The sequence below is a fragment of the Hoplias malabaricus genome, chromosome 3 (genome assembly GCF_029633855.1).
Source record: "Hoplias malabaricus isolate fHopMal1 chromosome 3, fHopMal1.hap1, whole genome shotgun sequence".
Classification (NCBI taxonomy): Eukaryota; Metazoa; Chordata; class Actinopteri; order Characiformes; family Erythrinidae; genus Hoplias; species Hoplias malabaricus.
In genome coordinates this window covers 67,771,307-67,796,268 of record NC_089802.1, presented here as the reverse complement: position 1 = coordinate 67,796,268, position 24,962 = coordinate 67,771,307, and the positions used below count along the sequence as shown (strand labels likewise).

At 39.1% G+C, this 24,962-nt stretch overlaps 1 protein-coding gene across 5 annotated transcripts in view; it reads right to left on the bottom strand.

Annotated features, from left to right (window-relative positions):
* rapgef4b (Rap guanine nucleotide exchange factor 4b) overlaps positions 1-24,962 on the bottom strand; it is a 44,269-nt gene that overhangs the window by 3,703 nt on the left and 15,604 nt on the right. For 2 of the 5 annotated variants that reach the window (XM_066664365.1, XM_066664369.1), the window contains 25 exons: positions 15,796-15,868; positions 15,381-15,445; positions 14,727-14,833; positions 13,696-13,817; positions 12,749-12,932; positions 12,044-12,128; positions 11,820-11,880; positions 11,043-11,119; positions 10,790-10,936; positions 10,558-10,685; positions 10,360-10,445; positions 10,113-10,191; positions 8,879-9,029; positions 8,242-8,330; positions 8,126-8,156; positions 7,920-7,998; positions 7,675-7,821; positions 6,536-6,633; positions 6,312-6,437; positions 4,938-5,116; positions 3,931-4,021; positions 3,463-3,513; positions 3,265-3,376; positions 2,998-3,062; positions 764-818 (listed from right to left, as the gene is read on the bottom strand). In XM_066664365.1, the coding sequence (XP_066520462.1) occupies positions 764-818; positions 2,998-3,062; positions 3,265-3,376; positions 3,463-3,513; positions 3,931-4,021; positions 4,938-5,116; positions 6,312-6,437; positions 6,536-6,633; positions 7,675-7,821; positions 7,920-7,998; positions 8,126-8,156; positions 8,242-8,330; positions 8,879-9,029; positions 10,113-10,191; positions 10,360-10,445; positions 10,558-10,685; positions 10,790-10,936; positions 11,043-11,119; positions 11,820-11,880; positions 12,044-12,128; positions 12,749-12,932; positions 13,696-13,817; positions 14,727-14,833; positions 15,381-15,445; positions 15,796-15,868 (2,488 nt within the window). The remainder of the gene's footprint in view (positions 1-763; positions 819-2,997; positions 3,063-3,264; positions 3,377-3,462; positions 3,514-3,930; positions 4,022-4,937; positions 5,117-6,311; positions 6,438-6,535; positions 6,634-7,674; positions 7,822-7,919; positions 7,999-8,125; positions 8,157-8,241; positions 8,331-8,878; positions 9,030-10,112; positions 10,192-10,359; positions 10,446-10,557; positions 10,686-10,789; positions 10,937-11,042; positions 11,120-11,819; positions 11,881-12,043; positions 12,129-12,748; positions 12,933-13,695; positions 13,818-14,726; positions 14,834-15,380; positions 15,446-15,795; positions 15,869-24,962) is intronic. The other 3 variants (XM_066664367.1, XM_066664366.1, XM_066664368.1) reach the window with 3 other exon arrangements.

The following is a 24,962-nucleotide window of genomic DNA, read 5'->3' as shown; positions in this document are numbered from 1 at the left end:
CGTGTGTTTTTGGACTGTGCGAGGAAACCGGACCACCCAGAGGAAACCCACGCAGACACGGGGAGAACACACCAAACTCCTCACAGACACCCGGAGCGGGACTTGAATCCACAACCTTCAGGTCCCTGGAGCTGTGTGACTGCGACACTACCTGGTGTGCCACCGTACATTAAACGGTACTGAAGGACAAGCTTAGAACTGCCAGAATGGCTGGTTAAATACCTCTGGTCTTGCAACCTACATGTTGCTACTTTCTTTACAAATGACTAGACACAGCTCAAGCTCAAAATAATTAATTATAAACTTTACACTGCCTTTTAAATATATTTAAGCACCCATCACGTTAGAATATTAAATGTTTTTATAAGATCTCAAGAGATGAAAATATACCCAGTTAAATTACATTTCAGGTGCAATAAACATAGGATGATAAAATCTATCAATATTGGAAAATAATTGTGGTCAGTTTAATGGACCACTAGGTAAGATTTTATATCTTCCTCCCTTTGCAGTTGCAGAGTGTAACCCACTTTTACAGCACAGGCCTTAAATCAAGGGTTACACAGTGCAGTTTCTGCAGTGCTGAGCCTGTAGTATCAATGACAGAGGCTCTATTTTCACTATTACAGGTCAGTGAACCTGTAATTTTAATTACCTAGTATTCCTTTATATCAGGTGTTTATGCAGTAATCATTTTGTGTTTATTTGTATAGTGTAGCATATGAGATTCTGTAGGTGTAGTCCATCTTAAAAATTAACTTACTGAAGGGTTGGCTCCTGCAGTGTCTCACAGCCCGAATCGTATTAGCAATCAAACGCTTAAAAAAGCATTCAGAAATATTATACATCATAGGCCATTTAAAAATTATTTAGCATTTTTTGACATTTAAAATGGTCATATAATGCAGAAGCAAATACATGATAATTAACCAATCATCAAGATGGAAAAGGTTTTGGAGTCTTTATGAATACCCACCCAAAAAAAAAAAAAAAAAAAAATATATATATATATATATATATATATATATATATATATATATCATCATCATCATCATTTTCTTCTCCGCTTCTCCATTTCAGGGTCGCGGTTATATATATATATATATATATATATATATATATATATATATGTATAGTACTGTTTTATATATATATATATATATATATATATATACACATTTTATTGGTATAACACTTTTTACATCTAATGTTGTCACAAAGCAGCTTCACAGAAATAGTTCCTACTGGTACTTAAATATAGGTACAGTGAACATTTGGGGACTTAAGAGTGAAACTTTACAACATTTACGGTATAATATCCCAGAACTTTGTCCAGTACTGCTTCAAGTTACCTCTCTGAAGTGCACAGCAGTGGAAAGTAGCCAGTACAGAAAACTTCCTCTGTAAGTACAGAGAAATCACATGCAGGAAGTACACTCTTCTTCCATTTTTACTCTAAGTACAATGTAAACATTTTTAATCCAGCACCCTCCCTGCTGTTTCTCAGGAAGTACTGTTTACAGAGGAAGCAATCTATACTTACTGGATTACCTTGTATTCTCTGTTTAATGAATGAGTAAAAACATTTTTATAAATATCCCTGCACTCCATATTACTTTGTAATTAAAGATATAAATATGTGTATTATTGCATCTTGTATACACGCTTCGACTATTTATTATACTTTATCATGTTTAGGATTATCCATAACTCAAATAACACACAATTTGTGTTGGTTTTTTGGGGGTATGCAGAGGAATCGATGGACAAGTTTGTGTAAATGTAGAACTACATAGTGTTCCTATATGATTAGTAGAGCTGATAAAACAGACAATGAATGTAGATATAAGTGACATGTTTTATAATCATTGTACAACTGTACATTGAAATTTGACCACTGCATTTAACCCATTCAGTGCCAGGAGAGCAATTTGGGAGCATAAAGGTGTCTAATTATAGGCCACGGCTGCCCCACAAAACTGCGTGTTTCGCCACAGTAGCATAGAGTTAGATAAAAGTACCTAATCAAATCACAAGAAAAGTGAATATAATTGTCTATACAACAAGTAGTGCATAGCTGAATGACATTAAAGTGCACATATAACATTCAGGCAAGGGCATAGGTTCACATCCGAGACAGTATAGACAGACATATATCTATAGGAATGTATAGAAAACTATGGCATATTGAATAAAAAAATATTGCATGTTGTTCACAGTAGTGGTCATTATTATTGCACTGTGTAACAGGAAGTGTAAACTTGACATGGGTGATAAAGTGCTCAAGTGTTGTGAAATATAGAATTATTGAACAAAACATTCTGGGAAATTATACAGTAAATGTTGAAAAGGTACACTCTAAATACCCAACTGTTATTTTAAATGCAGTGATTCATACAGTTATATAGTAAGTACCAGCAATATACACTAGAAACACGAGAAGTTACACACTAAATACCAGGACAGTATAATCTAAAACACAGGCTTTATAACAAAGTGTTACCTTATAATTTGGTACATACCTTTACACTGTTGTTTAAAAATGATAAAATTATATGTTGTGTGTCTTTTCTCAGATATTAGCCCATCACAGTGGACTGTGTAACTAGAAGATGACATCCTCTAAAACTGGCCACTTTCCTGCTTACTTAATTTCAAACATTGAACAATAAAAGTAACATTCACTCTCCATCAGAGCTCACTGCAGATAGCGAGAGGCAGTAAATCAATGTATATCATAATTTTTTGTAGAATGACTGTCGGATTAAACATCTGTAGATTGTGTCAATTAATATTTCAGGGAGCTTCAAGGGCAGAAATGTATAGTTTGTAATGTTTGTTGCTGCACATGTCAATTACTGAAAATAATGCATATATTCTTATGAAGATTTGTTATGAAATCATATGCTATGTTTAATATGAAGTAATGGGATTACTTAAAAATCAGTTGACACCCCTTACAAATTGTGTTTAGATGTGTAATTGTATCATACACACCATTTTCTCGAAGTTCACCAGTCCATCAACAAATGTCTTGTTACCCTCATGAATGAAAGTCATGTCTGCGAAATGAGGTAAGAAGAAAAAAACAGCTGATCTGAGTGTTCCACCTTGCAGTGATATTTTGAACGAGATACTACCTGTATTTTTTGCATGTACTGCTAGGTCAATAGATCATGTTTCACATATTCAGTGTTTATCACGTTGGCCTTGGGGAAAATTGACCTTGCTGGCCCAATACACATTACATATGCATCACATTACCTTTAATGAGGAGGGGCATGAAGGGAATGATTGGTGGCTCCATCTTAGCCACAGTGAGGCGGTAAACTCTGTGGTTCCTGGATGGATCCTGAGTGGACAGGACAATGATGAACTGTCAGTGAGGGATGTAGATGAAAATCATCAGTAGCCCAACCTAAATAATTATTATAATTAACATCAAGCTTATATGATACATACGAGTAAACTCTCAAACTCTGCATAGAACTTCTTAAATTTACTGGGTAGCTTCTGCATAGAGAGAGAAACAGAAAAATTATTTTTTGTGTCTGTGACAAGTAAACCCAGCTAATTTAGCAGTACAGAACACCAGAACACACACGCATGCCAGGCCATTATACATCTTGAGTAATTCATGGTTCACAGATTTTTTTCCCATTTTATTTGATACACATCAGAGATCGTATTCTGAGATTTAATTTAGTGAATGGGCTTGTGAGATAATTTGGGTGGGACTGCGGCTCAGGGTGTTCATTAATAAAAATGGTCTCTATTGTAATATCAGATCTTAAATGTATTTTTAGTAAATAAAAATGTCTTTTTTTAGCATTTTGACTGGTGTAAACATTTTATTTTAACAATTAACTTGAAATCAGTGACCAGTTGCACCACTATAGAGTACTACCTGTATGTATGAGTTACACTTACCTCCCATGTCTGACTTAGTCGGCTTACAGCTGGATTGCACATACCCATAATGATGGCAAAAAAGGAATTGAGATTCCTAAACTCTCTGCAGCTGCAGGAATACAAATGATTGTGCATATTATGTCTCTCCAAAGAAGTTAAAACATTATGCCAGATCACTTTCAGAGATAAACATGTCTTTTACTGTCACTGAATCAGGTTACATACAGAACATCTTACAATACATTTACAAATACAGTACACAGTGTAATTAGTATGAAACTACAAAGTACTCAAATGAACTTTAATTTATTATATATGCCATTGTAGACTGTTCTTTCAGATAGAAGAATAAATTTTGCAGAGTAAATGTGTTCTAACAGTTGATGACTAGACAACAAAGCCAAATTAGCTATAATTTGTATAATGCAAGATCAAGTACTCTCTGTAAGATTTTAATCTGGGCTCCTGCCATGATAAAATATGAGTCTGATAGTGTTATTGTCAAGCTGCTTCTTGGTAGTTGTAGCAGCATGTGTATTGTCTTGTTAACTGTAAACTGATTTATTGTAAGTAGGGTCACGGTGGGTCTGGAGCTTTCCTGGAATCATCAAGTGCAAGGCAGGAACACACCCTTGCCAGGACTGGTTGAGCACTTTCCACTTTGAAACTGCACTGTTCAAAAGACAGTCTTTATTGTGTGATTTTAGCAAGCTAGGGTTTCATAATTCATAAAACCAAAGCCTTTCAACTTGTAGGGCAGGGCTTTCAAACTGCATATTAGACCCAATGTAGGGTCTAATTGAATATTCATTGATCTGCCCATCCTGAATTACTGAAAAACATGTGGAGTTATATCTAAGCCACTTTTAAGGTATTAATTTTTTTCATGGAAAGAATGTTTAAATTTGTCATTTTGATAAACAGAGATGAGGTTTTAGAGGTTTAATATTTTGCCATTCTGGGCAGTTGGCCCATTTTCTGCACAGGAGTATTTTTGTGTGTGTGGAGGTTTGTATATTCCTTACTGAGCAGCAATCTTGATGAACTTCTTGAGCAGCTGCACTCGTTTACTGAGAGTACCACACAGGCAGACCTCAGTCACCACCCACAGCTGCACCTGGTTAAAGCGGCGTAGAAAGAGATCCAGGTTGGCTGTGGACCGCCGGTACGCCTGTCGCCCAAATGTATGATACACCAGTTCATACTGCAGGGGAGACATAGATAGACACACATCACACAACCTACATGCATTATGTCAGGTGGTAAATAACGTATCAAATTTGTTGATAAAAAGTGCATACCAGCAGAAAAACACAATAATACTTATAATAGAAACCTAAGGTTAACAATTTGAATTTCTAGGATTTTCATGGTAAGTGACGAGTTCCTAGGTTCTAATTAGATAAACAAGAACGTTCTTGTTGATCAGGGCCCAGCTTCCCCAAAAGTCTCAGTGTTAACATATCTTAACAGAGAGAGATAGCGATCATTGTGATGCCCACTCTACCACATAAGAATCCTCTTTGTTCTAAGCTGCTTTTGGGAAACCCAGCCGTGAAGTCCAGAGGCACCACAAGTTTGTCAGTGTGCTGCAGACAAATGTAGTATTTTAGGAATCATCAACTTCTCCACAATTACCCGTTTCTTGTCATTAACATCAATCCAAAACTGCTTCCCAAACTTGTTGTGTGCTTATCTTATTTCTAAAGAAGCAATAGTGTGGTATTTCACATAATATGGTAGGAAACTACTAAAAAGTTTAAAAATAATGTAGTACAGGCATGTTCCACACTCTGTAACTGATCACAATTAACAGAAATTCCTGTGATTGTGTGAAACTAAATGGTCCTACGGAAAGAAAATGGACAAATATCACAAGACTTGCCAATGTACATAGCAAATTCTCCAGTGTTAAATCAACACTATTAGTGTTAACACTGAGAGTGTTAAATTATTACACTAACAGTGTTGATTTCGCACTAATAGTGTTGATTAAACACTAGAGAATTTGCTGTGTACATTGTCAAGTCTTGTGATATTTGTCCATTTTTGCCAATTTGCTGGGTGCATGCTCTAAAACTGTCTATTATATTTCTGTTATGTTTGATTATGTAGTCATCAGAGATATAGATAAAGCTGGTGAAGAAACCAGTGGTCAACATAAGCAGTTTTAAAGGACTGTGGGGATAAGAGTTCATTTTTCCTTATTAACAATTGTGATGTAGTATGTAAACATTGTGAAATTTCCAAAATATACTCTGATATTCGTGCAATCAATATAAAGAAACTAAAGTAAATTCTTTCTTTTTGGTGATGTCATTTAAATCAACACATTCACATATACCTAATGAGTAAATCAAACATTTAACACTGTGTAAGTATGTGTGATTAATTTAAACCTCATGAACACAGCTGAAGAGTTCCCAATCATAAAGTGTCATCTGAAAGGCCAAGTCCTTAGAACTCATAAGCTCAAAACTGGACATGGAACCTGTGGAAGGACCTTCCTGCTCTGGAAGGGGAGTCTGTAACACACACACACACACAGAACAGTTACTGGAATTCTAACATTTTACCTCTCACTCACACACATCCCGAACATTTTATTAGCTGATTATCTCACCAGTGAGTCAAGCTGCTCTCTTGTACAGGCAAACAGCCGTCCATTCACTCCTAATGACTGGAACACTGACACATCATCGGGCTTCAGCATCTGCTTCTCTTTATAGAAACAAATTAAAAAAAAAGAAATCAGTTAATAGGTTAGTCCTTCTCACTAAGAGCAATTTAAAGAAACTGTGCAAATAACCTTCACAAAATGAAAAGCTTGTAACAACAACAACAACAACAACAACAATAATAATAATAATAATAAACAATATGTAAATCAAAGTTCGTTATTAATGAAGTAGGTTTATTAAAACCCAAATGATAGATGCAATAAATACTAAAATTAACACAAAGCTAATAAATACCTGCCAGAAAGGCTTCAATATTTCCAGTCAAAATCTCAGTTCAAAATGCTGTGTATTCCAAGACTAGGCTTAATCCCTGACTGGGAAATTACCACTTGGTCATCTGTTGTGAGTCCACAGTGCAGAACCTCACACACACAAACACACACTCCACAGGACCAATGAACATCATACATTGTGCACTTTATTCAAGTCACACTGACAGGACTGTTATATAACCTTTTAACAGTTCTCAAAATTTCTTACTAATATTACCCATTCTGGCAACCAAATGTCCCTTCCAAAACAATCTTATAAAAAATCATGCTGTGTTTCTAGAAGGCTGTACCTTAATATGGATGACTAACAGGGTCCTAATGCTATTTTTAGAACACGCTAAATATGTCCCTTTCACTAGTTTATTAAAAGATTTATTTAATTACTCAGTTTCAAGAAGATCACACACCAAACTAGGGTGGCAGAACCTGTCTGTATGTGTGAGAGCGGTCTCTATTAGAATACTATTCAAAATATCATTTAGTTAAAGGATCATTATAAAGACAGAATATTTACTTGAACAATAAGCATCAGTGATTTATATCCAGGAGGATAGTCTCCAGTTTTATAAATTTAGCATTTTGCAAAAGATATAATTGAATTTGTATGCAGATGTGTAATATAAATGTTTATTGATATTAGAATTTAATGATTTATTCATATTATAATTTACATTTAATGTTAATAATAATTTTATTATTATTATTATTATTATTATTATTATTATTATTATTATTATTAATAGTACTACCTCCATTAGCATTGAGGCTGATCAGGAAATGCTCCTCAGTGAATCCAAGTTTATCAGCTACAGCTGTTATCACTTCTCTCCCGGTTGCAAGCACAGGAACTCGGATGGTGGTATATGTGTGATCGGCGCAGTATACTTTCACGAGTACTAAATACACACACACACACACACACACAAAGAGATAAACAAAGAGTAAGAAAACAAGAATAAATAACAGCGCAACTTATATACACCCACATACTCACTATCGTCAAAACTCCTGATTGGTTGCTTCTTTGCGAGCCTCTCTTCTCCAGAGCTGAACTGCCGCAAGAGAACTTTATGCTAAAATGAATGAAACATGAAACAAAGCATGAAAATCTTTTATAATACTTAAACAGGTATAACAGTACAATTAGTGAGATACTTGAGGATGAGTATTTATGTAAAAAACTGATGCTTTAAAATTAACCTTTTTTTGAGAGGTACGGGCATCGTCAGGGCTGAAAAAAAGGGAAAAAAAAGTTTGCTTACTGCACATATAATACACATATACTCCCGATCTCATAAATACATATACACACTTACTATTGTCTAATGATTTTCTCCAGTTCTGGTAGTAGTTCCTTCAATGGGCGTATGACCCTCGTATCGTTTGAAACAAATCCATAGAGCTCCTGAGTATACACACAGGTACAAAAATGTTGCTTCATGCATATATTGAATTTGATATTTAAATCCGTGCTATCACATTATCACATCTTAACATAAAAATTCAATTTGTTAGCATAGTCATGAAGGGATAAATAAGAAAATAGTCCAATTAAATGGAATAAATCTTGTTAAATTAACATATGTTAAATTTACAAAACGCATTCTTGCTTCTGGAGATCTACTTGGATTTATAGTGATTTGTGAAAACAGGGTTTTACTTAGTATGTAATCCTTAAATATACCCCAAAACATAGGTATAAAATAGATATAAACATTGGACTGCAGTTTGTAATGTATGCCTATGAAGTGCAAAATATACACCAGATAATGAGATCAAGGAATGCAGGTCCAATGGACAACCAGGGTCACACTGGCATATAAAAACAATATATAAATTATTTAATAACTAGGAAACTAAATATTTGAGTTTTCTTTATTTATCTGTGACCCTGAAATGCTGTCTAAAATTCACTCTTAGTTAGACAGTGGACCAACTGTGTATGTGTTCAACCTCAAGAAAGCTGAGTGCAGTGTCATCCTCTAGAAGATGGTGGGCCTGCAGTGTGGCCCACCGCAGAGCCAGGCCCATCACACGTCTCTTAGTAGCCACAGCATAATCCATTCGCTCTTGCTCAGAACCCTGAGATGCCTGAGAATGGTAGGTGCACACATGCTAAGGAAAACACATATGTTTTTGACATAAACACATATGTTTTTGACATAAAACACATGCAGTGTTTGCAGGCAATGCGTTATTTGAGAGGGATGGGAAAGTGTTTTAGTTAGGGGTGCTGACATTTTCAGCAGCATTTATATCACATATGTAGAGATGTCACATTAAAAGTCAGATGTTTTAAAAACTAGTGATTAGATGATTCTGACAATTCAGCTGCTAAAATTCTGAGAGCAGCAACCCAACCTAACCCAGCATATCAAAAAAACACAACCATTTATTATTTATAACTCATATTGTTATTACATTATAAGAGTAATTTATAAACCCATGTAAATCCAGTTCAAGCTAACACTACACGTGGCATCAATTATATAAAATTATCCTACTGCTTGCAAACTGCAGCATTCCATATGTGAACTTGTGCTCAGGAGTGATGCTGATAAACTCCCTCATGAGAGCATTAATGTCAATAAAGCTTCAAAATATCACTGTGAACATGTAGTAATGCCAGGTGATTTAATTTTCTCTGAGAGCCATTAGTAATTATTTCAATATTCCAAGATTAAAGGAATTATTTCAAAATGTAGAACATTTTGAGATTAAAGTAATAAAGTAGCATACTCGAGATTCCTACAGTAAAAATACAGGCCCATTATCCCCTGTGTATCAGAACTGTGACTTTTAGGCCTGCAGTGGGTTTTTCTGATAACAATTTAATTTCAGTTTTTAATAACAGGAAAACTGTGGATATCCTACATATTATATTTCTTAATCATTCAACAGGCCATAGTGTGTAATGCCATTTTCAAATCCAGTTGATTGGAGAATCAATAAATGTGCCTTTCAATGAGTGGCAGGTTTCCCTGCCCCTAACATATATTCTACCGTAAAACACAATGCAGACACGCAAACAGAAAGAGAGGCCACCAGAAAGCCCAAAGTGTCTTTACATTCTCAAATAATAGTTGATAATTACTGTAACCAGGGTGGAAAACTTTTGGAAACAAGTTTTAATCATTCTAAGCCAGAAAACAAAACTGAACCAAGAGGCTAACTTGGGGTAGGATATTGAGCCAGCAGGGCTGGGCACAGTTGGCTGTTGGGCATGAAGACACAGTGCATGAGAACAAAGTCATCCAGAGCAGGATCTGTATGCAGAAAAAGTAGCAGTTTAATTATTATTAATTATTTTCAGTCAGATCTTCCAACCAGTCAATTTCTTATATTTATCTGTGACCAATAAATTTACCACTTGTTGTCCATTGATATCAAATATTTATTCCTACTGTCCTGTATGAAGTGTAATAACTAATAACCTGGGTCAGAGAAATGAATGTCAAGGCGCATTGTCTCCAGTAAATGCTCAAGAATCTTCTCTGGGGATCCTGACATCACAGTGTATCTGAATACCAAATACACACAGATTAATATGTGGATAGCAGCTTAATAAAATGACAGATGGTGAGCATGAGTACAACTGCAAAAAATATGAATGTAATATATTTATGAATTACTGGTAAGGTGTGCATATGTACTTGAAGTGGGCCGGAACATTTCCATGGCTGGAGGGGCGGAGACTCTTCTGAAGCACCAATACATCCTTCCCATGTTCTTTCAGACGTACTGTGTTTGCCTCTACATCCTGCCACACAATCATTTATACAACAGGGAGAACAGATTCTTGAATTGAAGGAACCTTACCCTTTATACACTGTGTATATATGTGTATATGAGAGTGTACTCTACCCTGAGTATGCGGTTAAAGTCTTCTTTGTCCACTCGTAAAAAGTGACAGTTGTCCTCTCTCAGAACGATGGAGGCAGCACGTGGAGCATCGTTGACCAGAGCCAACTTGCCAAAGTCATCACCTTCATGCAGCGTGCAAACCACCCCCTAATAATACAGGCCAATGCAACACTTCATTATCACTGAGTCTATTATGAGAATATTTAGTGAAATTAAGAGTGGTTAGTGTAATGAATCTATGGGATTGTCTCACCTTGCCATAGATAACAACATTTACAGATCCCTTCTGGATGATGTACCAGGAAGTGCCTTCCTCACCCTGATTAAACACTAAATATCACATAAAAAAGAAAAAGAATAATAGATCATGATTCACATAAGAATATTATAAACACATTTTTTTTACATTATTTTTAATCATTGTTTTTGTTATTGCATATTTTTATGATGCTTCATTCTCATCAGGACTGTGAGTTAGGTGACTCCCTGGAGTCACTGCACACAAGACAAACACACACCTGACAGAGCACCAGTAAATAATTCATTCATTCATTATCTGTAACTGCTTCTCCAATTCAGGTTAACGGTGGGTCCGGAGCCTACCCGGAATCATTGGGCGTAAAGCAGGAACATACCCTGTAGGGGGCATCAGTTCTTCACAGGGTGACACACACTCACACCTATGGAAACTTTTGAGTCACCAAACCACCCACCAACGTGTGTTTTTGGACCATGGGAGGAAACTGGAATACCCGGAGGAAACCCACAAAGACACTTGGGAGAACACACCAGACTCCTCACAGACAGTCACCTGGAGTGGGACTTGAATCCACAACCTCCAGGTCCCTAGAGCTGTGTGACTGTGACACTACCTACTGTACTCAGTAACTCAAGGTGGTTATTGAAGCCAGAACACCAAATTGATGAAGCTGTGTGGCAGTGACACTACCTGTTGCACCACCATGGCACCCACTGATATAATAACTTGTTTTAAATAAGTAGTAAATAAACAATAATAATGTGTACTTACAGACAGTGCCTGCTTTGGCATGTGACTCAAATATGAGGACACCAGCAAGCTCTCTCTTCACCTGCAAAGGGAAACACAACCAGGTTTAACAGACTGACACAGTGTAATACAAAATGCATGCCAAAATGTGGAAATTGTAGTGCTATATTGTATACACACTAAACAAAACAACCAATGATTATTCACATGTAGTAAAAAAGTAAATATACAAAAGGGTATTTTACAGTGTTGGAGAGGTGAGCAAGAGCTTTAATATGCAGCAGTTCATCATAAATAATCTCCAGATCTTCAAGTGTCCTCTGCCCCGGCCTGCACAGAGAGGTAGATAGACAGAGAGATTAATAAATAAAAAGCAGGTTTTGATTTCCTCTGTGCAAGTGGACACATGCAAAGCAGGAACACACCCTGGAGGGGGCACTAGTCTTTCACAAGGCAACACACACTCACTCATACGGACACTTTTGAGTCGGTAATCCACCTACAAACGTGTGTTTTTGGACTGTGGGAGGAAACCAGATCACCTGGAGGAAACCCACGTGGACACAGGGAAAACACACCAAACTCCTCACAGACAGTCACCCGGAGTGGGCCTTGAACCCACCACCCCAGACACTACTTCTGCGCCATCGTTCCCCCTGATGCAGACCAAGTGCAGCCTTTTATGGCCACAAGATTACTTAATGGAAGTAGGAGGACACAACATAAGACTGATGTTTTAAATATTACGGCTGATTGATTGGTGTAAAATAAAACATAAATTAAATTATCTTTTCTATTACTCTTAAAAAATACTCTTCACACCACCACTACTGATACTGGGTAAAATGTATTTCTAACACAATATTGGTACCTTATGAGTTTTGAATTATACAGAGTGCATCAGGAAGTCCAAGAATATAGATTTGAAGGTAGCACAGCTATTCACTTACACTTTTCTAAGAATCATGCGCATGTGTGCATCAGGGCCAATCTGAGAGAGGAAGAGGAGGGTGTCCTGCAGCTCTTCCTCTGCTTCTCGTTTCTCATCTTCTGTGGGCAACACTGGCTCCTCTTCTTCATCATCAAGGAAACGATAGAAAAGGTACTTGTCTTGGAAATTAAGCTCCTGGTCCACTGTAAATAAAACAGTGTTGAGTGTTGTGTACCTCATTGAGGTATAACTGTAATTGTTTGTATGTTGGTTTTTTTGTGCATATTTGTGTGTAAATTTGTAAATTAAGACAATATGCAGTACTCTGAAACGTTTTAGGCACTTAATAAGATTTAAAGGCTATTTATCTCAACAGTAAGAGTTTACTCAAAATAAACCCTAATATTAGAATAAATACAAATTACATTATTACAGTTGGTAGTGATATTCTGTGTGTGAATGTACTGTTTTAACAAATTTCAAACCCCTCTTTGTGGCAGTCCAGTATCACATGTGGTTATCATCAAACACCTAGTGTTACAGATTAATAAATACTTCATTATGTTAAATTAAGTGTGGTTGATTTAAAAAAATCCATATGATCAAAGAGAATATCTGGAAACAAACATTGTTCTTCACATTAGTTTACAACAAATCTACCACTATTTCAAAAAAAATCCTTTTAGTTTCATTTTATTTATGTTTTGTATTTATTGTAATTATATATAGTTATATATATAAGCGTGCCACGCTTTCTGAGAAGATACATTCTTTAAAATAATTATAACCTTAGGTGACCAAGACTTCTGCACAGCACTGTAATAGTAAGATTATTTTTGCCAGTTCTCATAAAACAGTATGTATGTATGTTATACTACTTTCAAAATGTGGATAGATAAGTACATAAGTCGGTAAGTATGTATAGAGACGTAAAATATATAGAACATGTGTGACTTCAAATCTCACCATGATTAAGAATTCCCTCCTCCAGCAATGCCTGCCACATTCCAACAGCATGGGCTCGACTGTGAACACATGAACTCTGCTGTAGCTGCCAATCAACCAGCTCAGTGCCAACACAGCACTGCCTGTGGACACACAACGAAATATAAGACAAGTAAACGCACTAATACACACGCACAGAGTAAATATCAACTTCATATTCATACTGATTAAGTATCAGAAGATTATATTAACTGTGCTTATCTTGTACATTTTGATATTAGTAAGTAGTATTAGAAAAGCTTGAATATAGCAATGCAAAATATTATACAATAAATGATCACTGGATTAGAAATACCTAGCTTGTATCTACACAATTTGTCCATTTTATCAGCTCCACTGACTGTACAGAAGCACTTTGTAGCTCTACAGCTCTACAGACTATAGTCTACCTGTTTCTCTGCATACCTTCGGATGGATCCACTTACTGTCCACCCTGTTAGACAAATCTACCTTGTTCATTGAGTTGGTCCTCCTGTAATCCTTCATTAGTGGACACAGGATGCCGTCCACAGGACACTGTTGGCTAGATGTTTTCGGTTAGTGGACTTTCCAGCAGTGACCCTGGGGTCTTTTAAAACTCTAGCAGCCCTGCTGTGTTTGATCCATGCATAACAGTGCAACACACACTAACTGAGTGCTGAGAATGATGCACCACCCAAATCATACCTGCTCTGTGGTGGTCTTGTGGGGGTCCTGACCATTAAAGGACAGGGTGAAATGGGGATAAGAAAGCAGGGAAACAGGTGGACTACAGTCTGTAATTGTAGAACTACAAAATGCTCCTGTATTGGTCAGTGGAGCTGTTAAAGTGGACAAAGATTGTAGACACAGTGTAGGGGTTCCGAATCCAGTGATCGGTCAGTGTATAATATTATGCAAAATATATTATAGCCAAAATTATGTTTAACAGTATAACACCAAAAATAGGTTAGAATTTGTTCATCGTATTGACATATATATATATATTGACATATTGAACGTGTAAAATGTACCTGTATGTTTTTAAATGATATTTTCTGTCTCTGATCATGTGAGGAGCTCTAGCCAGTATAGCATTACGTAAGACCTTGCCTGCTCTCAAAATCTTTTCTGATGGCACCTGAGAGAGAAAGGAAGAATGGTGGGGGATGGCACAGAATAAAAGGAAGAGGGACAGAATGGAGTGAGAATAGGGGAGTGAAAGAGGATTGAAACAAAGAGAGATTTTAAAACCCATATGCACACCGGGCTGACATTAATGAAATAAAAGCCTCTCCATTCAGCAGATGCCTTTTTTTATTCTCTCTGAACACATTTCCACACATTTATGTGAAACAGGTGGCGATCACCTGCAGCCATGTGTGAGTGTGCATTGACCATGGCTGTGAATCGATTAAACTATTATACAGGGTTGCTTAAAAACCCTGTCCCATTAAAAATTTATCTCCTAAAATAGAGGAGAAAAAATAATCTTTAGAAATTTTAATGGAAGTCTGTTAAAAAATGAATTTATTCCTAATTATTCTGGAGCATTTTTTTTTGGTCCATTCATAATGAAATTTTCACACAAAATGCAGTGAGCATGCTGTGTTCAAATGATGTAAACTAAAAATCCACCAAAATGGAAACAATGGAAACAAACACTTTCAGAATGAGGGTGAAAGTACCTTGCTTAGGCTTTTTGACATATATTTCAGGGGATCTGTGCTGAGATTGTCTTTGTCAGGCATTCCTGCAGAACAGAGACAGGTAGGCAAACAGATCATATAACTCACACAAATCATTAGGCACACATACAAGCAAGATATATTTTATTATTTTGTTTTTCTCTTGCATTGTGGAGAAGGAATAAAAAGTCTAGAAATACAGTTTATTATTGCAACTTTATTATATACATGCGACTAATTTTTCATCAGGGATCAGTAGTGTTATCTTATCATGTTATTATGTCTGACGTTCTGTGTATCTGTCCTTCTGTCCTAAACATAGAGTTAAAGGACCTTTGAAGTGGACTCAGATGTTGTGGCTGAAACAGAGAGGGGAGAAAAAGAGAGAAAGAGAGAGAAAAAGGGAGATACTCACGATCATTGCTAGATCCACTCTCCATCACCCCATAAGGAGGGGCGAGTAGTCCTGCCATGCACTGTCTATATTTCTGTAACACACATTGCTTCTTGTTACAGCAGGGGTTCCCAAATATTTCTGGCACATGAACCCATAGTGAATGTCCCTTGACCCAAAGCATTTAAAAACATTTAACATTAAACTTGCAGAAAGTATGATGTCAGCTTTCCCTTTTTCCCTTATATTTTAACTGAGCCACAACACCCCTTCAGGAATGCTCAATCCCATAAGCATTAACCTTAAATATGCCCTTTATATCCTTCTACACCTGGATTAGCATGGTGACTTCAGTTCTAAAGAATTTTAGACATTAAGTGCAATTTTAGTTTTGGTTCATTTTTAGTATTTTCACAATTAAAGTTTAAATTTCAGAATGTTGAAAGGGTAGTTTTCATACCTCTCAAGAACAGTCATTTGAAGAACCACTTCTCCAAATCCAAGTAATTTCAATTGGCTTTTTTCAAGGGTTCTGGTTTATAGCCCATTGTTTTGTCTTTGTGGTTAAAAATTAGTTCAAACGTTCACTCATTTATAATCCAGATTCACCTTTTTTAAAGATGACTTGATATGGTAAAGGCTAGTAAAAGAGATTTCATTCATTCATTAATTATCTGTAACTGCTTATTCTGTTCAGCATCACAGTGAGTGCAAATAGGAAGGAACACACCCTGGATAGGGCACCAGTCCATCACAGGGCACCACACACTCCCACATTCACACCATACACACACTCACACTCACACACACACACACACACACACACACACACACACACACACACACACACACACACTCACTCACTAAATGAGATTACAGCTGAGAACACAAATTACTGTGTATAATCAACCTGACACTTCACCACATACAGAGAGATTATGGATAACTGGGGAGACGGATGAAATAGAATGACATTTAATCACAGGGACATGTATGCAAAGAACTGATTAAGAGCTTTCAAACAGTTCTCTATCAAAGATTTAATGAATGCCATAAAAAAGATATTTAAAAAAGCATTTCTATTAAATACTTACATATATTTAAACTTGATCTGATTGAGAGCCTTGAACAATGAGGATACAGACCGTCTTAAATGTTTTCCTGGCAAGGCCAATAGAGTTAACTGAAACAGTATTTTTATCCAGGTTAATAAATATTTCTTTATGTTAAATAAATTGTGGAGTTGATTTAACAATTAAAAATATAATGGTCAAGGAGAGCATCTGGAAAAAAGATTGTTCTTCACACTCGCACACAACACTCTATTACTTTTATTTTTATTCATTTGTACTTTTATTGTATTTATATTTTTGTGTTTATTGTAATTATGTACATATTTATACAAGCACCACACTTGAGAAGATACATTATTTTTAAAAATAATAATAATCTTAGGTGTCTAATAGGTGCTTACATATCGTTGATGTTCAATTAAAAACATATATACCCTAACCCAAATAGTACCTTTACAGAAGAGGGGAAAAAAACCTATTCATTTTCAGTGGGAGTGAATGTAAAAAGATTTTATTCAGAGTAATTTTTGAGCATTTCTATTGGTCCATTCATTATAAAACTGGTCCATGATATTTTTTACACTGTGTGACGGACAGTGAATGATGTAGTAAACTAAAAAATGCATACAAATGGAGATACACAGACAATATATTCATACAGTGCATTTATAACCATTGCTAGCATAGTGTTTGTGTGTGTTAGATGACCACTGGATTAGGAACACCTATCTTTTGCACAGTTTGGGGAGAAACAGGTGGACTACTGTGCTCCTGCATGGTCAGTGTGTGTGTGTGTGTGTGTGTGTGTGTGTGTGTGTGTGTGTGTACTCAACAAACCCATTCAGCAGGACTGCGTATTTCCTGTTTCCTTACTTGAATAAAAGCAACATACTCTCTTCTAAATATCCTCTGGGCCCCTTTCTATGCACAAATCATCAAAACAAAACACTGCTCTGTTTTCCAGCTGGCTGCTTTTATATAGGTTGAATAATTAAACAACGATTATATAATTCACACACACACACACACACACACACACACACACACACACACACACACACACACACAAACACAAAAAGGAAGTGTTTTCCTGTTCTTAAGTCATTGCTAGGTCAAGCTGTGCCCCATACTGCCTGGCAAAGAGCTGATCTCAGGTCTGAGAGAGAAGCTTCTCAATATGCAGCTCACAAAGCTTGTTTAAACAGCTTTATAAGGCTGCAGTATGAACACAGATGACCAGCAGAGTGTGTAACACCAGTCACAATGACAATGACTAATGACAAAATAACAGACAACAGACATACCCAGATTAAATAATAATGTGTGAATTTTGCCCATGTGTGCCTTTATGGCAGTATAGGCACAATGAAAACAGTGAGAAACATGCGTTATTTTATACTAAGGCAGCAGTTAGAGCACTAAAACTAGAAAAGTATGTGCACAAAAATAAACTCAGCAAGGATACCAGGGTCTGTTACTTGGATAAAATTACAACTTTATATATATTAACAATATACAGTAACAATAACATTACTGCTCCATATGGCCAGACTATAAGTGCTGAACTTTGAGAACATGAAGTGCTGAACTTGCATTGCTACCTCCTACCTTGTACTTGGATATTACCAACCATTTTGTGTTGGGTATTTTTTTAACCTGTGAAAAGTTCCCAAACTATAAATCCCCTTAATTCTAAATAAACAGCATTGTGCTGTCTTACTGAAGCAATGTTTGGCTCAATGTGTACTAAAGTAAACAAGAAAATATTCCAGATTTTTTATATTATTATTTTGAATATTAGCTCTTAACAGCCCTGAGGATGATGTAGAAATTAACAAGAGATTTTAAAGGATTTAAAATCTTAAAAACAAAAAAAAAAAAAACATTTCATTGTGGTACTTAGTACTGCAATCTTGTACACAATGCGATATTATTTTTTCCTCTGGTAAAAGGAAATGAGTGAAAGGGAAATGCTCTGAATTTAATAGTTCCAGTATAGCACTGGGCACATTTGAAACAGCAGTGACCACAAGCCTCTCGCCAGTGATACGTCAACTGTCAGAGACTGATTGCTTGACATTGTATGCTGATAAACATAGGATCCACTGAGAAATGAATTCTCAGTGAATTTCTATTATAGACGATATTCAAAATACCTCATCTCATATGAGCTTCATTTTAACCAAAATAAATATGCTTATCTTCACTACATCGTACCAAGCATTTTGTGATATCCTCAACAGCTACTAGGTTTACTGATAACATTCCAGATGTATCAAGTTCTATAAGCTCTACATTGAAGGCTCTGAACTGGATACTATAACTGAAGACTTAGAGAACAACTTTTGCTCTATGGTAAATAATGTTGCACAACTAAGTAGTAAAATAATTAGGTAGATAAAGTTTGCTAGCCCTGAAAAATGTTCAAGATTTAGAGCATAAATGGTGATTTATGCTCTAACAATTTTTTAAAATAGTGTCACATCAGCAGCAATGGTAGAGATCTATCTGATCGATCATTATAACTTTGTAAATGTAAATGGATAATGATCAGTATTACAGAAGTTAAATATGGTGTACCACAAGGTTTGGTCTTTGGGTCATCTTCTATTTGAATTATATGTGATATCACTAGGCAATGTTATCTGTAAACATGGTCTTACCTTTCACTGCAATGTTGATAACATACAACTATATATCAGCTAAACCAGATGACAAACTCCAATTTATTAAGATGGAGGCCAATTACGGTTACAAAATACTGCATGTCAAAGAAATCAATCCAAACTAAATTCAGACAAAACAGAGGTTTTCCTTCTCGGTCCAAAAGTTGATAGAATTAAACATTCAATTTTAATTCAAAATTTGTATCATTTTTCAGTTTCTTCAAGCATGTCTCGGAAAAACCTTGGTGTCAGAATTAAGTCTGCTCTTTGAAGAATAAACAAGTAATATTACTAGAATAACTGTTCTTAATCTTCAAAAATTGCTATGATAAGAAATGACAAACAATGCAAGATGTTGAAAAATTTGTTCTAGCCTTAATTACTTTTAGTTTGAACTACTACAGCGTCATGCTCTAATAAAAGCCTAAAGAAGCTTCAGTTAGTCTAGAACACTGCAGCCTGTCACGCCTTCGTCCTGTCAGTCTGTTGTCCCTGCCATGTGCTTTATTTGCACATGGCTCTGTTTTGTTTATGTTCGAGTCTCCGCCTTTGTTCCGCCTCCTCGTCCGTGTCATGTGTTACCCGTCCTCGTTATCTGTCCAGGTGTGTCTCGTTTGTGTGAGTATTTAAGCCCTCTTGTCTCTCATCCGTTTGTCTTACATTTCCCCTTTATCCTGTGTTTAGTTGGTCATGTTATTTAGTCTGTCCGTCTGTCTCTAGAGTTTCCCCGTTTCTTCTCCTTTTTCGTCGTGTCGCTTTTCGTCCGTCTGTCCTGTTCTCCCTGTCCAGTTTCCTTTGTTTTATTTAGCTTGTTTGGCTCCTTGTTTGTTTGTGTCCTGTTTAAGTATCGTTGTTTTGTTTATATTAAATTATCCCGTGTTTTAGCGAATGCGTCCGCCTCCCTCAATCCGCCCCTCGTTCCTGACAGAATGTACGACCCACAGGACGCAGCTAGCACGGACTATTACCTTAAGGGGTGTGCCGTTCGCCGGACTCCATTCCGCACAGGCCCCAAAGATCCTGTGGAGGAGGCCTTGAAAGCGGCCTCGGAATGGAGTCGCCGGCTCCAGCTCCTGCCTGGCGCTGTTCCGGATCCTATAGCGGAAGAGTCGACTCGGGAATCGAGTAGTTGCGCCAGCGGGAGTCGAAAGAGCCGGCGGAAGAAGCGTGCTGGAGTTCCCCCCTCGCTGGAGGATTACCCCCTCAGGTCCGGGGAAATTTTTGGGGGGGCGTTAAGGGTAGGGGCTGTTAGCCTCACCTCCGGAGCTCTGAGGTCTGAGGCTAACAGGGGCGCACCTCGAGGTGATCTAATGGGTGCGCCTGTGAAACCCCCTAAACCCTTTACAGCTCCAGCGTGAGCCCGGCGAGCAGCACAAGCCCCTGTCTTCGTTAACGCGGCGCCTCCAGCCGCGCCTGTCCTCGAGAGCGCGGCGCGCGCCTCTCCTGTCTTCGTGAGCGCGACGCGCGCCTCTCCTGTCTTCGTGAGCGCGACGCGCGCCTCTCCAGTCTTCGTGGACGACGACGCAGACTCCTCTGCCTCCGTGGACGTCGTCGCACGTTCCCCAGTCTTCGTGGACGACGTCGCAGACTCCTCTGCCTCCGTGGACGTCGTCGCACGTTCCCCAGTCTTCGTGGACGACGGCGCAGACTCCTCTGCCTCCGTGGACGTCGTCGCACGTTCCTCTGCCTCCGTGGACGTCGTCGCACTGTCTCCTGCCTCCTTGGACGTCGTCGCAGGCCCCCCTGCCTCCTTGGACGTCGTCGCAGGCCCCCCTGCCTCCTTGGACGTCGTCGCAGGCCCCCCTGCCTCCTTGGACGTCGTCGCAGGCCCCCCTGCCTCCTTGGACGTCGTCGCAGGCCCCCCTGCCTCCGTGGACGACGTCGGAGGTTCCCCTGCCTCTGTGGACGACGTCGCAGGGCTTCCTGTCTCGGTGATGGCGGCACCCGCCGCTCCTGTCTCGGTGATGGCGGCACCCGCCGCTCCTGTCTCGGTGATGGCGGCACCCGCCGCTCCTGTCTCGGTGATGGCGGCACCCGCCGCTCCTGTCTCGGTGATGGCGGCACCCGCCGCTCCTGTCTCGGTGATGGCGGCACCCGCCGCTCCTGTCTCGGTGATGGCGGCACCCGCCGCTCCTGTCTCGGTGATGGCGGCACCCGCCGCTCCTGTCTCGGTGATGGCGGCACCCGCCGCTCCTGTCTCGGTGATGGCGGCACCCGCCGCTCCTGTCTCGGTGATGGCGGCACCCGCCGCTCCTGTCTCGGTGATGGCGGCACCCGCCGCTCCTGTCTCGGTGACTGTGGCTACGGCCGCTCCTGTCCCCGTGACTGTGGCTACGGCCGCTCCTGTCCCCGTGACTGTGGCTACGGCCTCTCCTGTCCCCGTGACTGTGGCTACGGCCTCTCCTGTCCCCGTGACTGTGGCTACGGCCGCTCCTGTCCATGTCCGTAGGTCGGCCCGAAAGACTTCGAGGCCGATCCCCAGAACTGTGCCCAGGCTGGTTCCTCGGACTACCCCACAGACATTTGCCAGCCCTGGGCACCCACCTGTTGTATTGGTTCCCCTGTCTGTCCCTGTCTTGGTTCCGGTCTCTGTCCTTGTCCCAGTACCCGTGTCTGCCTTTGTGTCTGTCCCGGTCCCTGTTACTGTATTCATGTCTGTCCCCGTAAACGTCTTGGTCCCTGTTCCCCTACCAAGTCCAGTCCAGTCTCCTGTCAGCCCTGTCCAGTCTACGTTTCAACCCCCTGTCCTGTCTCATGTTCAGTCCCCTGTTAGTCATGTCCAGTCTCCGTATCTGTCCAATGTCCAGTCACCCGTCTTGTCTCCTGTCCAGTCCCCGTTCCAACCCTCTGTCCGGTTTCAAGTTCAGTCCCCTGTTAGTCATGTCCAGTCTCCGTATCCGTCTAGTGTCATGTCACCTGTCCTGTCTTCTGTCCAGTCACATACCCCTGTCCAGTCTAATGTTCCTATCCTGTCCAGTGTCTTGTCCCCTGTCTCGTCACCAGTCTCTGCTCCCGTCCATTCCCAGCACCCAGTCCTGTCATCAGTCCCGTCTCCATTCCAGTCCCCTGTTCTGTCACCTGTCCATGTCCAGTCTTCTGTCCCCAAACGTGTCCAGTCTCTGTATCCGTCCCACGTTCAGTCCCCTGTCTTGTCTCCCGTCAATCCCCATGTGTCCACTCCTGTCCTGTCCAGTCCGTTCTCGTCTCTTGTTGCCCCCCTTTGTCAGTCTCCTGTCATGTCCCAAGTCCCGTCTCGTATATTCGGTCCTGTTGTGTCCCCAGCTCCAGTGTCTGTTCCCGTATTGTCCTGAGTCCTGTCACCCGTTGGTTTGTGGTCCTGTCTTGTTTTCCGTGCCCTCTCCTGTGCCAGCTCCTGGGGGGTTTAGGAGTACGCGCCCGGGAGTTGCGCGTTCTTGGGGGGGGCATCTGTCACGCCTTCGTCCTGTCAGTCTGTTGTCCCTGCCATGTGCTTTATTTGCACATGGCTCTGTTTTGTTTATGTTCGAGTCTCCGCCTTTGTTCCGCCTCCTCGTCCGTGTCATGTGTTACCCGTCCTCGTTATCTGTCCAGGTGTGTCTCGTTTGTGTGAGTATTTAAGCCCTCTTGTCTCTCATCCGTTTGTCTTACATTTCCCCTTTATCCTGTGTTTAGTTGGTCATGTTATTTAGTCTGTCCGTCTGTCTCTAGAGTTTCCCCGTTTCTTCTCCTTTTTCGTCGTGTCGCTTTTCGTCCGTCTGTCCTGTTCTCCCTGTCCAGTTTCCTTTGTTTTATTTAGCTTGTTTGGCTCCTTGTTTGTTTGTGTCCTGTTTAAGTATCGTTGTTTTGTTTATATTAAATTATCCCGTGTTTTAGCGAATGCGTCCGCCTCCCTCAATCCGCCCCTCGTTCCTGACACAGCCATATTTCTTATGAACTAGCAAGTCTGACCGTGTTAGCATTGTACTCGCAGGATTACATGCAGCCAGTCAACAGATCACAGAATACTGCTACGGACATATAAAGCTCTAAACAGCCTTGCCCTGAGCACTTGAGTAATCTTATTTTGACTAACGAAATATTGTGTCTTCATATATCATAAAATATCATAAAACCCAACTGCCTGTTTGTGCCTAGAATGACTAAACCTACTGTACGAGGGAAAGTATGTTCATATAAAACCCCCAATCATTGGAATAACCTTCCAGGACATATTTGAGACTTACAAACATTCTCATATCTTAAATCTAGGATAAAAACCTATTTATTTAGTTGAGTGTTTGTAATAAGATTCCTATTAGACAAAAAGTGTAGATCTAGGGGTTCATGGACATAGAGATTTCTTGTAATCTGCAATGTCCGTGCTGTCGTCCTGCTCCTTTATATGTTCACATGAAGCAGAGCGGTGTTGATATCTCAGAAAGGCTTCAGAGCTTTGCTGCCTTTTCTGGTGATACCTTTTTAGTTATGCTGTTGTAGGTGTGCCAGAGCTACAACTTCTACACTAACCCTTTTTATCATGCCCAGAATATCAAAACTAACTATCTGCATGTTTCTCTGCCAAGCTGCCTGTCCTCTCTTATATGATAATTGGAGAAAGATAGTGTGGACTGAGCTGTCCCTGCTTGACATCCAACAGGCTTTGACAATGACACAGCACCTACACACCCCAGAATAAACCTCAAGATTTGGGGGTTCCTGCTGCCCTCTCATGAAGCCATCAGCATGTCTCAGATTGTCTCACTTTCATGCCCACTGACTGACTGGGGATGAGACGGGGGTTTTATTTTAACTAGCTCTACTCTTTGTTCATTTCCCTAGTACGATACTTTACCAACATTGTTCTTAATATGCTTATAGAATGACATATTCATATTATGTATGATGTACACTTAATGCAACAAATGATTGTTTTTGCTCTAGTGTTGCATAGAGGAGGTCTTGGTTCCTCTAAAGGTTTGGTTGTCATGTTGTGAGGGAGTTTTTCTTTGCCATATTCGCCTCGGGTATCTCTCCTGAGGCTATGACCTAAAATCTTGTAAAGCTGCTTTATGACAACACCAGATGCAACAAGTGCTCTGTAAATGAAACAGAACTGAATTTTAATTTAAACATTATATCCCTATATAATAAGAGTCTGTTACAATATATACATTTTTATAAATATATTTGTTGTTGGTGTTCACAAATTTGGAATCAGTTTTTTCAAGAATATAACAGTGTGTTGTCAGAAATAATACAATATTCTAGCACATTAGAATTTTGAGTGCATGTAAATGCAAACAATTGTATGAATGATTACAACACACAATGACCACAATGTTCAAGAGATCTATATATTTTCTAAAAAGACAGCATGGAGTTAAATTATAATTACATATAGCATCCCAAAGTAACAAATAAATCCTCAGGCAGACAGTTTTGAATAAATTGGACATGAAAAACATGTACCATTTGCCTGCAAGGTAAATAA